Source organism: Formica exsecta, unplaced genomic scaffold, assembly GCF_003651465.1.
Source record: "Formica exsecta isolate Colony F162 unplaced genomic scaffold, ASM365146v1 scaffold43, whole genome shotgun sequence".
In the NCBI taxonomy this organism is placed as follows: Eukaryota; Metazoa; Arthropoda; class Insecta; order Hymenoptera; family Formicidae; genus Formica; species Formica exsecta.
Genome location: NW_021851539.1, coordinates 309,544 through 326,330, shown reverse-complemented (window position 1 = coordinate 326,330; position 16,787 = coordinate 309,544). Strand labels below are relative to the sequence as shown.

At 34.9% G+C, this 16,787-nt stretch overlaps 1 protein-coding gene and 1 long non-coding RNA gene across 2 annotated transcripts in view; one reads left to right on the top strand and one right to left on the bottom strand.

Annotated features, from left to right (window-relative positions):
* LOC115240438 overlaps positions 1-16,673 on the top strand; it is a 19,054-nt gene extending 2,381 nt beyond the window's left edge. The window contains 11 exon segments of the mRNA XM_029815575.1: positions 384-1,239; positions 1,455-1,597; positions 3,833-4,048; positions 8,620-8,761; positions 8,763-8,824; positions 8,826-8,856; positions 8,858-10,808; positions 12,404-12,606; positions 12,830-13,180; positions 13,747-13,827; positions 14,295-16,673. Coding sequence (XP_029671435.1) covers positions 931-1,239; positions 1,455-1,597; positions 3,833-4,048; positions 8,620-8,761; positions 8,763-8,824; positions 8,826-8,856; positions 8,858-10,808; positions 12,404-12,606; positions 12,830-13,180; positions 13,747-13,827; positions 14,295-14,495 — 3,690 coding nt within the window. The 5' untranslated portion in view covers positions 384-930 and the 3' untranslated portion in view covers positions 14,496-16,673.
* Positions 1,511-16,787, bottom strand: part of LOC115240440 — a 222,757-nt gene continuing 207,480 nt past the window's right edge. The window contains exon 5 of the long non-coding RNA XR_003884780.1: positions 1,511-1,602. This is a non-coding gene — a long non-coding RNA (uncharacterized LOC115240440). The remainder of the gene's footprint in view (positions 1,603-16,787) is intronic.

Here is a 16,787-nt window from a genome sequence, read left to right as displayed (position 1 = left end):
TGTAGAAAACTTTTAATTAATATTTTCTTAAAATATATATGTACATATAAAATTATAATATTAGATTTTTATTATAATATTGAGTTTTTTTTTTCAATTTAAAGAATATGCTTTTATAAAGTAGAAACTCTGCGAGTATCACTGTTAATATCTCGAAAATAAAGAGCAAGCCTTTTTAATAAAGGTTTATTACGGCGATCAACTTATTACTTTTGATATTGCTTTTTTTACGATATTTTAAACGAGTCGCAGTTCTTACGTAGTAATATATTAATGACTTTCTGTGACCATTTCGAAAACCGCGAATGATTCCTTTGGTAAATTTCGCCGACAAACACCGCGATTATCACATGGCCTCTTTATGAGATAAATCTTTCTTATAGAATTCCGCTCTAAAAGCTTGCCAACATTCTTCCGGCTATTTATACATGTGCTCAAATAAAATTCATAGATATGTGAAATAGCGAACGGGGCAAAAAGGGAGCAAAGTGACACGAGTCGTTAATATGTCTGATAAATTTATACGCGGGGCAAGTAGTGTAAGCGCGCCTGATGAGTAATCTGACATAAACACTTCAAGATCCTTATCTACTCACGTAGATCGCATACGATATACAGAAAGTCGAGCCACGGCACATATTCGTGTTCCTTTCAGACGGCGAAGATTAAATAGAGGATCGAATTTAAATGCAACCGGAAGATCGATACGTTCCTCGGATATTCATCCTTCGAGAATGTCGAACGACTATTTCTCCTCGTGACAGATTCCCTCTCGCTCTCGAGGGTGATTAGATAACTAGAGAGGATTATTCAGTAGAAAATCATCGCAAATTGAATTGGCGTAGGCACATTTAAGTGTTTAAGTGTTTAAATGTTTCGTTCGCACGCCGGAGGCTAAAAATCACAGAGCACCGCAAATCCACTGCAAAGATGTCGAGCTCGCCGCGAGTACGAAAAATACCGCCCAGGCCAAAGATCATACTACCGATTCCGGGACAATACTATCCGCAGACAGCGACCGGTATGGGCTATGTGTCGACGCCGTACGGACAAACTCCGATGCCCATGACGCCGATGCCCATGACGCCGATGCCCATGACGCCAGTTTCCGGTCAACCGCAGGTGATCTACGCTAACCGGGCCAGTGAATTCGTCTTCACGCAATTCAAGGGGATCAAGGATCTGACCAAGTCTGGACTCAGCGTGGGAGAGAAAAGTGCCTTTTGGCTTTACGAGAAGGTAACAATCGAAAGAAAGAGATATCCTTTTTTTACATACTATTGATGTTGAACATAGTTAATGTGGAGATTTCTTAAAGAATTATCAAGAGAAAACAAAATTAGCATTGATCTTACAATTAGTATCATTCGTAATGTAATATATATGTATATAAATACCATATTATATTTTTTTTTAAATTGTGTTAATGCCCTGATAATAAACGTTTTGTGCAGGTCAGTTCTTGGAGCAAAAGATGGTTCACACATATTTTTTTATTCGTTATTGTGCTTCTATACAGCATCGCTGGAGCGATGATCTTCGTAACGGTTGAGGGCACAAACGAGGAATCTGGTCGCTTCAATATCCGGAAAAGGAGGTAAGCTAGAATTAAAATAAATATAGAATGAAATGCATAATCCCAACAACATAAATAATAATATAATAATTAATACAAGACATTGTTTTTAATGAAAAATCCTGAATACCGATAAAATTAATGTTGATCATGAGTCAGCAAAGAGTTTTCAAGATTTTCATGGACCATTATGCAAGCTTTATTATTTACTTTTTTATTAAAATATAATTATGGGGCGCGTATTTAATTATGCCAAAAAAGGGTGCAACGTATTAAAAGAGATTGTTGAGAATCCTGTAAAAATGTAGGACAATTGAACGGGTCAAGTGAATCTTTTGCAATACAAAAAAATGTCATTCCACACGTGCTAATGATTGGGCGACTTTCCGCACCATAATATCCGGCAGTTAACCGTGTGCGGGAATTTTAATCTGATCTTGATTGGTCCCGTAATATACCAACATGTGCGGGCGCGACAGTTGTTGTGGTTTCAATTCAATCCCGTTGTCGATAATGTTATTCCTGATCCCGCCTAGCCCCTCCACATCAGTTCTGTATAATCGTTCGCCATGCAAACCAGTATTGGATTTCGCGATCGAACGTATAACATTATTTGCAAAACTGCTCGTTTTAATGTTATTATATAACTTTTATATTCCACGAAGCCCTTCGTCGTTTTTCTGGATCGATATCATAAGTTGAAAGCTTATTTTTCAACGACAAACTCAATGCATTAATGGTCCATTTTTTCCTGTAACTTGATAAAAATTCAATAAAAATTATTGTTTTATTTCTGTGAAAAATGCGAACATACATATTCTCCATGTGAAAGCTATTATCTTTCTATTATATTTATCTTTGTGATATTTTTTTAACCCGCGATACATTTGTCACGAAATAATAAATTAAATGTTTACATGACACACTTTCACGATGCATCGCCTGATGGCCCATCACGTCAACGAGTACTATCTCGCATTTTTCTTTGCCCGTCAAATGATTTTCGCCGTAATTTTCTGTTTCTAAAATCGATCGTGACTTTGGTATGAAGGCCAGGTCGGCCGCGAGAAGTCGACAGCTTATCTACAATATAAGAAATAATGGCCTCGCGTGATAGATACAATAAAGACGGTATGTAGCGTGGACAGGGACTGGGGTTAGATATTCGGCAATTGTACATTTATGTGCGCACGATATTAAGAATTAAGATGAAGGAAGGTGGTCAAGAAATCGTTTCTCTTGAGTGAAGGTCAGAATTAATGTTTGTATCTGGTCAGAAGAAATTAGAATAGAGTGAAGCAGTGAAGATACTTTGCTATGATCGCGTGACAGTGAAATATAGGTATTATTCTGTACCTTGTAGCCTAAATTTAATCAAAAATAGTCTAAAGCGTTTGTATGATAGAGAAAATGTATCAATTAGGAAATAATAATACTTTAATATTAATATAATTATAGTGTGCGTATCTCTCGGGTCTCTTTATTTGAGCAAAGAACAAGTCTAGGAAGTTCCTCCTAAAATTAACTCTCGAAATCAAGGAGTGGTTCAGAATGATTCCGTCTTCTCAATGATAATAAAGCGCTATTATGTCAGATTGGAACAGAATCTTCTATTATTGGCTAGACGTGCCTTATTTATTTGATACCTGTTTAATACGAGCATTTTAATTAATATTACTCTGATGGCTTTATATATCGAAAGAAAGTTTTTATCTGGTTTTAATGAGGAAATACGACAAAGTTTATGCCGCCGATTTTTTTGAAAATGTGGGGATAACACATGTCACAATACGAAACAGTCCACAATTTTCATACTCTCTCTTTCTCTCTCTCTCAAAGGTTTTACTATTAATTAAATCAAGTTAGTCATCATCAGCAATTAAATTTATACACGTAAAAAAATAACTTATTCATTATTAAAAATTTATTTAGTAATAAAACTGATAATATAAGTTTTTATAAAATAAATTGCTAAATATTATATCGTAACAAGTAGTCTAAAAAAGATAAAAAGAAAAAATAACATAAATATTTAGCTTAATTAAACGTTTTATTAAACGCGCAAACAATTTGTTTTATAAGGTAAAACGTAAATGTGAAACGTGTGTTTGCCAATTTGTATTTTTATATTTCCTTTCGTGTGTGGTTATAAACTCTTGTAATCATTTCAAGTATTGCAACATATGTAAAACGCATTATTTGAAATAGTATCAAGCTCTTAGCTTCAGTCATCTTAAGTGTCTTATTTGATTGTAGAAACGATACGCTCGAGATGATCCGCGGATTTTGCGACGACTCGGTTTTGGCATCAGATTTAAATCGTTGGAAAGGACGAGCGGCAGACGAGCTAATGGAATACGAAAATGATCTGTATGAGTTTTTCAAACGAGGCTTGACGGACCGCGGTCAAAAACTGTGGACATTCTGGAACGCCGTGTTTTACTGTGGCACAATTTACACGACCATCGGTGAGTAGAATATTTCTAGCATCGTTCGATTTAATCGCTCATTGGCAATTCGCCACTTTAACAATTAACTAGAAATCCTGGTCTTGGCAATTAAAAGATATTTGAAATTTTACAAATATAGTTTGTTAAATTTAATACAAACGATTCTCCAATATCATATTCTTACATGTAACATTGTTAACAATATTATCTCTGTATCGAATAACAAAATTCGTCTCTCCCTCTCTCTCTCTCTCTCTTTCTCTCTTCACGTTTCTCTTCATGTCAAAATATTCTCAATACAACACGTGCACACATATGGGGCTTACGAAATGTATATTTTCTTTGCTGAAAGACAAACATAATCTTGACACTTGCATAAAAAAAGATGGAAGGATGCTATTTGTGTGATATATGCCTCTTGGAAAATAGAGCAATTTTTTTTACGAGACATATCTTCGTACACGTCGAAAACAGGAAAGCCGAGTGGGTCGAGCGTCTTAAGAGATACACGATTATTATGATAATCGCGATTCTGACAAAACATTTTGTGATTATATTTCAACCCGCGTCGTTCCGCTTATAAAAAGCTCGCGGAAGTTATTTTTATTTATTCTCGAATGTCTTGATGAGATCGGGTTTATTTATCTTGCATTGCATTACCGAGCGAATTATCAGATGCACGCAGATAAACTGTGGGAGAAACTTGTGTATTGCACTACGTGTATCAACATGCTGCGTGTGCAGCACGACTGATCTCATCAATCCTAGTGTTCTATTGCTTTATGTATAAATTTATATAGCTTGTATAGAGCTCTGGATAATACCAATGTACATTGATTTGAAGGCGAACCTGTTGGACTTAATCCTTTTGTGTATAAAGATAATATTATTATATCATCAATGACACGTGTTAATAAAAAATGCTCTTTCGCGTAGCAATGTTTTATAAAACTCGAGATAATCATTGCTTTCTTATTTATGACACGAGTAGAATTAATATCTTTATATACTCGTATAAGAGAAAAATTAAATTTTCAACTTTTAATTAATACATATATTACAAACTAAGTTACAAAAAATAAGATAGCAATATAAGACTCGATATATTTTATCTATTTATAAATTATTTATAATTATATGAGCAAAAATAAAATGCAACAAAAAAATGTAATAAAATGTAATAAATTCTCGTAGATTTTTTTTTATGGGAAATTCGCGCTATCGACTAATACGTGACCTAGTTTAGTAGGTACTCTCTGCAATTTTTTTTCTCGCGCGGAAATTGACATATATGCGGGATCCACATATATATCTCACTGATGTTCAACTGCGGGAAATGTTCGTTGACACATTGTTGTTTTACCATGTCAATATTTATCAAAATTCTCTGCATTGTATTTGCATTGAAAATGATATTCCACTAACATTTTGATCACGATGGCGGATGGATTATTTTATGACAAATAAATTGTAAAATAAAGAGTTAAACATAAATATTTTTTTTATATTTTGACTTTGATTTAAATCTTTGCTTTCATTGTAATTATTTCACATATTCTTTAACATTTTTTACGCTGTCGAGAATGTGCTAATAGATTCTTTACAAGTCTAAATTATATGATTTCGTATCATACGAAAGTTTAAAATAACGTAACTTTAGAAAACAGGGAAACTTTATGATTTATGATACACAGATTATTATAGAAACATCGGTTTTTTTCATGTTTTTTTTCGGATGCACAAACGCGTGCATGTACCAATTTATATACGCTCGAATAAACGTATATATCTGCTGGTTGTGCTAAGGTTGTGTTTGAATTGTGAATGCACCAACAAATTAATAAAATTAAAACTAAAAATGAACAATTTCTGTTACGAGAAGAATCGACTCAAAATTCGTCGAAATACCTATGATAGGGAAAAAGTATCGCAATATCTATATGCGTGAGAGCACATCCTTTATATAAATATATAAAATATATTCGCAGACAAGAGAGATATGCGCATATTTTTATTTTAAATTTTGCGACTCGAACATTGCACACATTCGTGCATACAATTTTCTAAACGATGACGTTGTAATGCCCACGCATACTATTTCGAGTTTTGTCATTATATAACGGAAAAGAAGGTGAGTAAGATGATCGTGCAAAGACCAGACGTGTTTTCGAATTCTCGACGGAGACACAAAGAGCGAGAGATGCTCTCTCGTGACGTTTTCTCTCATGCGACCGAATTAAACGCACTTACTCGGCCCACGTTGTGATATCGGGTGGAAAATGCGAGATTATTACCGATTCATTTCACACATCGACAGCTCGATTAGTAATTAATTGATGACATGAATATTTGAACGATGAATGTCGTTATTAGATTTTAATTAAAGCATACGCAACGAAATGATGCCAAAAATTGGTATTTTGAATTGTTTTATACATGCTAATGCATGTCTATAAATTGACGTATCATGTTATCTGCGATATTTTTTTCCGCTTGACAAATAAGAATTAATTTATTGATTTATAACATAAAAACGGAAAATAATTAATTATATACAATTAATCTAATTTCGTGCATTTTTGCGAGATAATAAGTTAAAATGTCAATCTCCGAATGTATACAAATATATTTCAAGATTAATTAAGCTGTATGCACGTTTCACGAAATATCCGGTAACATTTACGGTTTCGTTTTAATTATGATGATAGTTATAAATGAGTGTCGCATAACATTGCTGCAACGACAAAGGCGCGTTGGGAATATACGCGATTGTTTTGCTTCAGTGTAGCAAAGAAGAAAATACGTTTCTGCGAATTATATTTTTAGTCTATAAATTGTCGATCTCGAATCGCTAACGAGATGAGAAAAGATCCGTATAAATGTCTATCGATATTTAATCCAAAATTCTGTTTGAATGTAAATTATTCGATTTATCTTCTTGGAAAGAATTTCGTTCGTTAAAACTTAAACATTTTTCGAGTATATCGTATAATAATCGCTGAACTTTTTCACTTTATTTATTTATATATATATATATGTATGAAAAATCACATATACAGGTTAAAAAAGAAACCATTTAATATTTATATAGTAGATAGGACACACCATACTGAGTAAAAAAACCTTAGTAAACATAAGTCGATAATTAAATCGTTTCTGAGATATAAACATTTTTGTATGTTAGCATCATGATTGACTTACTGGCTTCTACGTGTCGCATGCGATGTGAGAAGAAGATAATCTGTCTTAATCTTTATCTCGATATTTACAGAAGGTGTTCCACATGTCCTCCTTCCATTTCCATACATACTTGGCATCTTCTTCTTACAGAATCTCTCGCGAACTCTCTCGAAAATTCCAGGTCTTTGTCGAATTATTTGACAAGCACGCTGGATTCGGTCACGTAATTCTTCTAAATCATTTTTCGGCGAAGAATACACTATGCTTTTTAAATATTCCAATAAAAAAAGTGTGATCACTGTGTAATCACCAAATCGCAAAGATCCGCAATCGCCGGTTGATAACAACTGACTGATTGTTGGTGAAATCTTCTGTTATGAAGTATGTATGGAAATGAGGACATTCAGAATGCGGTTTATAAACATTGAGGTAAACATCGACACGTAGAAGTCAATCATGATGCTAACATACAAAAATGTTTATATCTCAGAAACGGTTGAGCTTTCAATCTGTGTTTTCAAACTAAGGTTTTTTTACTCAGTATGGTGTGTCTTATCTACTATATAAATATGGAATGGTTTTTTTTTAACACCCTGTATATAGCTACCGTATAAACTACCTTTTCTCATATCTAACTCAATTCAATCATTTTAATACTCTAATGTGAATACATATTTTATAGAAAGATATTATGTCATCTTCAAGAAAGAGAGAGAAAGGGAGAGAGAGAGAGAGAGAGAGAGAGAGAGGAAGAGAAGGAGAGAAAAAGAGATGAGGACATTCTGTTTTTTTTATTTATCAATGCAAATATAAAAAGCGTATTCCTTTTTTGGACTGCTGAGTTTAATTCGAAATTACTATAATTCTTCTTTAACTGTTTTCATCTTGCTTAATTGATTTGCTTGAATTAAATCACAATTATGATAATAATTTAATTATTTTCTAGATTATCATAATTCTTCCTTTCATCGTTGTTTCGTTAATCTGCTCCATACAATTAGACTAAATTACAATCGTAACATAATTCCATTACAATATGCAAGTATGAGCCGTATATGTGTATAGAGAGAATGTATACAATCTACAATATATTTACCATAATTAAATCTAGGTATAAAACATCACATCTTTAAAAAGCTGTATATTATACTATAAGTATAATATTATACAGCTATATTTTCGTGCTTGCTATCTAATCAATTGTTATAATTCTCGTGTTGATCTCTTTGCTTCTTTCTTTTTCAACAAGTGGAACAATTAAATTTTTGATATATTAAAATAATGTTTGATTAATGTTTCTTTCATTTTCAAAAAATTTTCTAGTTTCGAAAAATCTTTTTTTCGTGTCATTTGTATAATCGACGTATTCCCAGCTGATCGTCTCGCAGAACCCCTGATCACAGGGGTCACAAGGTCAGACCACCCACACCACGATTCCGGTGGTGCAGCGCAAACGTCGGGCGGGTTGCGGTGGATGCAGGCGCGGCGTCGCGACGCCAAAGCGACGAATTTCGCGTTGCGCACGGCGCCGTCGCTCGATATCCGCTGCGGCACAGAGCCGGTCATCCGGTTCCGCTGCCGCTGGTAGCGGCAAACATCGCGAGCGTCGCGGTGCCGACGGTGGTGGTGGTGGTGGTGGTGTTGATGGCAGGTGGTGGGAGCAGCCTCCGTTTTATTTCTGTCCCGGTTTCGTCGGGGCCGGTCTCGCGAGCGTGTCGAGTACGTTTTCCTTCGCGAAAATCTCTCTCGCGTACACGAAGAACGTCAACGACAACTACGAAGATTCGCAATGGAGGATAGTTACATGGTACATAGACGTCGCAAGGCGGCCGCCAGAAAGCGCGAGAAGACGCCCGATCCCTCGTCGAGGGGTGCCGCGTCGCGCATGGACACTTCGGATGACGAGGACGAGGAGAGGCGCACCAGAATGGAGAGAATGGCCGAGGAGGCTGAGAAAATGGATCAGCAGCAGAAGGAAAACAGATTGGCGCAGCAGCGACAAGAGGAGACTGCGAAGGGACCAGAGAACCGAGACAAAAATAGGGATGTTCACCAGGAGCAGCGTCCTGTCCGAAGAAAGGACAGAACTGACGCGAGGAAATCTGCGAACGTAGATGACATGATCGCTATACGTGCCGAAGTGGCCGCCAAATCAACGGCGGCTGAGAATAATTCTGGGAAAACTGACGTCGCAGCGACTGATGACAACACGCGGTTGATAAAGCAGACTACCGAAGCAATAAACAAGTTTGACGACGAGAGTACCACGAAGAGAGATGTCATCAAAGCCGAAATTGATCAAGTGGTCAAGGAAAACCTGATCGCCCAGGAAATGTTGGAGACACCGAAGGAAACGAATGGCGAGACCGTCAAACCTGTCGAAGTTCGCAAAGTCGAAAGACGATTTAAAAGAAAGTCGAAGGAACGCGTAGAGAGGTATAGTCGATCAACGGATTCTAGCGATGCGGATGAGAAGAGCGAGTCGAGTCAAAAGAGGACAAAGTCGCCGGAAGCAGCAAGGCCCAGGGCAAAGAAGACGAGTGGAAAAAGTCGTGTCAGCGATCCGGAAATCCAAAAGAGGGATGCCGAAAGACAGAATCGAGAGAAGAAATCATCGAGTCGACAAAAGCTGGAGGACGAGTCTCGGACGAAAGATAACGCCGAGAAACCACGTTCGAAATCTTATAGTCAGACCGAGGAAACGGACGAGGATTTGAAGAGCGTCAAGAAGAACGAGAACTCCTCACAGAGACCTGAAGAACGAATAATCAAGAAATCTTCCATTGAACTGAAGAAGCAGATTATCCCGTTGAACAATGACAGTTTGATCGAGGACTTCGCAAGGGCTCAGAGAGAATACTTGTTGAAGGAGCGCAGTATTCTGGATCCGGACACTACAGATGTCTTTCAGGATGCAGTTGAAACTAGTTTTTTGAGAAGGCGGACGTTCAGTCTGGCGCACACTGAAAGCGAACACAAAGAGATGCAAGATGCAACGGAGTCTTCCGATGCAGCTAAGTCTTCCGATAAGAAGAAATCGTGGTTCTCCTGGATGATCTTCTGGCGTAGAAAACAAGAGGATAATGATGTCGCGGAGGAGAAGATTGAGGACGAACCAAAGCCGACTCCGAAAGTTGAAGAAATTAAAGCGGAAAAGCAAGAAGCTCCGGAAAAAGTTACTCTGTTGGACTTCTTCAGAGCGCTCAAAGATGTTGTCGGCGAATTCAAAGTCTTCGTCGAACAAAATCCACGAGAGACGACGATCATCAGACGGCTACGTAATCGCTGCATAGCCGGATTGCTGCTCGTAATGATCTATTGTGGCCTCGGCGGCTTCATCTTCCGGTTCGTTGAGGGTGCCTTCGAGTCGTTTTACAAATGCGGCGTGAAGCGTGTGAAGAGGGATTTTTTGGATAGTTTATGGAATTACAGCCACAATTTGAGAGAGGATGACTGGAAGAGCATGGCGCGTAAGAAACTGATGGAATTCGAAGAGCAGCTTCATACCGCTCATGAAGCCGGTCTGCACAGTTACAGCGGTCAAAAGAGCTGGAGTTTCTTGAACGCGGTTGCGTACTGTGTCACCGTCATCACCACCATCGGTGAGAAAATATTTTGGGGGAAGAGAAAGAGAGAATAATCTTCCTGAACTGAAGAAGTCGATTCTCTAAGATAGTCTTCTAATATATTTTCCATCATTTCTTTTTTTTTTTTTAATCAAGCTTGAGAGTATTGAAGTAATGCAAGACTGAAAAGAATGTATCTTCATGATGATTTAATCAAAATAAGTTTTCTCGAATTGAAATACACTTTAATACTCTTTTGTTATACCTGTTTTTTTAAATATTTTGTTGCAAAGTGTTTTCTAATATTTTGCAAAGTACAAAAATATTAAGACTATTAAAACTTTCAAAAACTAATAATTTAATTCTTAACTATAAATTAATTATTTATAATTAGTAAAATTATACTTTCCTCTAAGATATAACTATATTTATCCGAGTTTTTTTTTACGAGAGAAGTCGTATTTTAATAGCTAGAAAAAATGAAAAATTTTTTTAATTCATTAAAATAAATTCCGCTATTAGATTGCTATTGTATAATAGCTAACACTGAAAATATATTGATAGTTTAACATATTTCGCGTGCGCGTGGAGAGGGGCATTATGTTAGTGAAATATATTTTGTTGCGACAATAAAGGCACGCAAAGTTAATATACATAGGTATATTTACCTTGCGAAAATTTGCGAATAAGCTTCATGTTCCATTTGACGTAAAACGTTTTATGGTCCGATATTGATTTTCTGCCACATGAATGCAGTGAAATTCTGTTGTTTAGATTCTGATCTAGTGTGTCAAAAGAAACGTTGCAGACATAAAAGCTACATAAACAAAGCCATTTGATTAGTGTCTATTTCGATTATTTCTAGCTAAAATTAATAAAACGAAATATCATTGCATATTATAATAAAATAAAAAGCATTTAAATTAATTAATTAATTCAATACATTTTGTTCAATATTTTATGTTTTATGTTTTAAATTCCGATTTGTTCGAATGGTGCATATGAACCAATACTGTCTAGATTCTAGATCACCTGGTGAGCGCGATAAATTTGGACCAGAGGAAAAGACACGGACTCGTATTATGTAATGCTTACAGTTTTCCGATGAAATAGTAAATTCACAGCTGAATACATCTGAACGGCATGATCGTGTCAATGAGATTGTTCAATTGTATTCAGCCAGGTTGGTTCTTCGATCATGCGATCCAAAGTCATCAAATCTACAAGAAAATAACCGCCGACTTGCTACGTCGCTGAATAATCTAAACATAGATTAATCGTGCGTAAACGAGCCACTTTTGATTCAACAATATAAGAGACCAACGCAAACAAAATAAATTATAATTATTGCGAAAGATTTCATTCCATATATGCGTCTTATAAAATTAAATGTAACACCCCATTGTGTGCATTTTATAATATTAAATAAATATAATCTAAACACATACGCGTGATAAATAAATATTATGTAAATATATATTTTCATACACAATATCGAATTGGACGATTTTTTTCAGAATATGATATAAGGAAAAATAACACATAAATGTCATAATATTATTAATGCATGATATTATACTGTAATAATATATTTGTATTGCTATGATCTAGATAGTTTTTTTTAATTTCAGGATACGGACATATTTCGCCAAGTACAACTGCAGGAAGAGCCATCACGATCGTATACGCTATTTTCGGTATTCCGATGTTTTTAATTATCCTGGCCGACTTCGGTAAGTTATTTACGCGCGGTATAAAGTTCCTGTGGGCATTCGTGAGAAGATTATACTATACTGGTAGCTGTCGCAAGGTTCGTCACACTGGGCCTGTTCAGGTGAGACGATATTCAAGTGCCTCAAAAAAACATTATTAGTCAAGGGAGAAATGAAGTTAATTATCTGGAATCTCTTTTACAATATTAAACTTGACAATTTTTTAAAACTTTTGAAATATTTCACATTTTTAGAATATTATTATTTTTTAAATTTCTTCATTAATTAATCAATTTAGAGTTGATTATTGATTTTATCCTGTCTATTATTCCTGGGAAATCGCAGGAAGTCATGAAGGGCATGCAACTCGTGTACGATCTCGCGAAGTTTCGACGGCCGTCACAGATGAATCCGGAAGAGATCGAGGTGATACAGAGGCAGCAGATGCAACAACAACAGACGGTCCTCAATCTGGACGCCAACGCGTCGGACACGCCGGGAACACCGGCAATGTCAGCATATGCCATCGACGACGAATTTAATCTGCCGATCTCGGTTGCGATCGTCATCCTCCTGGCCTACATCTTCATAGGAGCTACTCTGTACTACATGTGGGAGGAGTGGAGTTTCTTCGAAAGTTTCTACTTCGTCTTCATCTCCATGAGCACTATCGGCTTCGGCGATTACGTGCCAAAGGTGATTATCTCCTGAATGTCAATCAAACCGAACATTCTCCATGACGGCAACATCTCTCTTTGTATAGCGATTTGTAGATGTTTATGATTGATATAAATCAAGAGAGATAAATCATACGAAATAAAGGTATTAATGATAATTAACAGAAATTGTTTGAGTAGGGCATATTACTTAATTAATATTTCATTTAAGTAGTACATGAATAATGATTTATTACTTGCTACGATATTAGTTTGCTTTGCATAAGAATAGCACGATCGCGAATTTTGTTTCATTTGCCCTTAGCGCCCTTTTGAATTTATCGCTTCGAATTTATAATCCCACGATTTTCATCTTGTACAACAAACGATTACTCTAGTGTGTCTTTCTTTCTTTCACGGTGGCGTTCAGATGGTAAGCTTTTCAATATGCAAAAACTTTCTCGAAGAAAAACCGTATATCATCGTACAGACAATGTTTTTCACATGCTTATTTTCTTTTGCAAATCGTTTCGTATTAATGAATTTACAAATCCCATGGAAATCCATGATTCGCAAAATTTAACACAGATTGATTGATTGATTTAGAATCCCATATACATGATGTGTTCGATAGTATACTTGGTGTTTGGTCTGGCGCTCACGTCCATGTGCATCAATGTCGTACAGGTGAGCAAAAGAGTTTTCATAAATTTTTCACATTCCTATCTACCAAAAAAATATATATAAAATTTATACAGAATAATGTTAAAATTATATATTAAATATATTAAACATTATATATATTAAAATATTATTAATATTATTGGGAGACTGAATGCATTATAGTTCTAAAATTTTCTTTTCTGTTTCTTATTTCTAAATAAAACAATTTTCATGTTGGCAAATTTTGATGTTAATTAACATCTGAAAAATATATCGCGAGAAGAATATATATATTTTTAATTAGCAATAATAAATTCAATAGTTGAATTATAGCTAATATAATATTCTTTACATTTAATGCTTTATTCGCGTATATGATTGTTTTGATTTAACAATACAACGATTAAAATTGAAACTATGCTGCTAAACTATGAACCAAGAAAATGGTGTTCATTAAACCGATTGAATTAGCCCGATTGTATCGCTGTCAGGTGATGCTGTCAGACTCATTCAAGCAAGCGAGCCAAAAGATCGGTGCCACGATTGGCTTCGAGGTCGCCGAGGACGACAACTCGGTGAAACCAGCACCGCCACCGCCGATCGAGATCGCGGACGTCCACGTGAGTTTGAAGGAGTCCGAGAGCGACGAAAAGATCGCGCCCAAGGCCAAACAAGAGGACGTCGATCTGTAGATGCATTTCTTTCTCAGAGAAACTCTTACACATCCAGATCGAGTGCTAACTCGTTCGCTCATTTCTTGAAATACGCGTGCGTTTTTCCGGTCTAAAAGAATAATCGTCTGTTGGCTTATATAACGCACGGGATACACAGTAACTATTTCAGCACGCACGCAAAATCAAGCTTTGCGATTCGGGAAATCATCGTCAAACAATCGTCATTCAAGGGGCCGTCTTTACATCTGAGATCTGTACGAAGTTTGACTAATTGTAAGACAACTAATCTTGGAATGTTTGACGTTTTTCAAGATTGAATTTGAGGATGAATGTTTCAGTCAGGTCTAATTAATAGTTCTACTTATTTTCAATAAGCTGAACTACTGTGGAATTCAATATTTTTTTTTGAAGTTCGATTCTGAGAATCTTCAAATTCTTCTGTCGACATAAAGACGGTTCCACATTTTGACTGCATCAGCAGAGAATTTTTTAAAGCATTATACGCTATTACACATTCGTCTATCGTTGAGATTACGTCGAATAAACATGATCTTCTCAAATTGTATATATTTCTGAAACGCGCAAATACCGATAACAACTTTATGAAACTGGAGATCTAATCGTGCCTCTATCAATGCGATCAACGAGTTGCCTGAAGAGATGAAACTCTAAATGATGAACTCCGATAGAAATTTATCTGTAAAACGATGTGCATAATCCAACGAAAGTATCGAAACAAAATTGTCCGAAACGATACGCACAAATATTTAAATGATGTCTCGTCAGGCGAATCTCGTATACTGAATTTATGATAATCTTGGAAAGAAGCTTTAATTACAGAAAATCACACTAATGGTATGATGGAATATCACTTGCTGTCCATATTTTACAATTTGGATATGATTTTAAAAATAGAATAATAATTCTGCTTTATAAAATTTTATTCTAAAAAAAAAATTGAGACTTTAAAAAAAAAATAATTGTACAATTGTAGGTTATATATATATATATAAGATAAAAAGTTTGTCACGTTTTTATATTATTTATCATTATATAGTATTACATATTTCACAATACCATTGGTAGATAGAGCAATTCTTCAATTTACAGTAAATAAAATGTTTGTCATATTGCGCGATATCTCCAGTAGTAGTAATTATTGATACGATAAATTGCGAGAAACTATTTTTCTTAAGATACATACATCGAACAAGAGAAATATCGCCTCTCTGCAGCCGCGCTCTTGCCAAATATATTCGCGGGTCAGAATATATCTCGCGACTTATTTTTCGTAGTCTAGTGTCTATTGACAATAAATATAAGGAAATTCAAGTATTTTGTATATTCTGTAATTCATCATAATGTGATTTCCTTCCTGAGTTGACTTTTATATGTCATGCAAAATATGAAATTTGAGAGACGATCAATGGCCTAACTCCTTTTTCTGCTAGTTTTAATTCTTTTTCTGTAAATTATTCTACGATTTTCTCTTCCGTTGGGATTGAAAGAAAGTTAATTCTTGATAAATTTTTCTTTGTATAAAAACCAAATTTAACTTCACAATTTACGCGGCAGTCGTTAATCCTTTTGCGAGATTAACGGAATCCTATCTATATAATATATATACAAGAAATAAATAAATGTAAAAAATTATATTAAAAAATATGAATGTGGAAACTTATTTCATAAAATTAAGATATTAAAAAAAAATTAAATCAATTTAATATCTAGAAAAATTTAAAGATCTTGAAAGTAATCTTTGATTTTGGAAATTAGAGATTCAAGATTTTATACAATAATTTTCTATCATTTTCTCTCTTATTCTTTTATATTTTTTCTATAATTTTTCTTATAAATGTGTCATTATATGATATCATCGTATAACAATAAAGAAATTAAAGCCTAACGGGAGAGTTCCGATTTCTGCGAAGACAAAACACTCGTGCCTTTTCAAAAATAAAAATAAATTAGTTGATGAATTTTTATGATAGATACGGCAAAGATTCCTGCATATGATAAGGCTTAATCCATAATCAGTTTTGCTTGGCAGGAATATTAATTTCTTAATTCTACGTTAAAAGTGGACGGTTTGGTGATTATATGGTGTTTTGATGATATTACTATTCGTTGAAAATTCACGTAAAAATTAAAAGAATTGAGTGTATAAATTTATCACTGTAATAAAATACTTCATAATATTATTGTAATTATTATTATCGAATTTATCATATTTATTATATATGTTTGTTATGCAGAAGTTTTAATAATATTTAATTTTGATATTTTTTTTCTACTTTCTCTTTTTACATC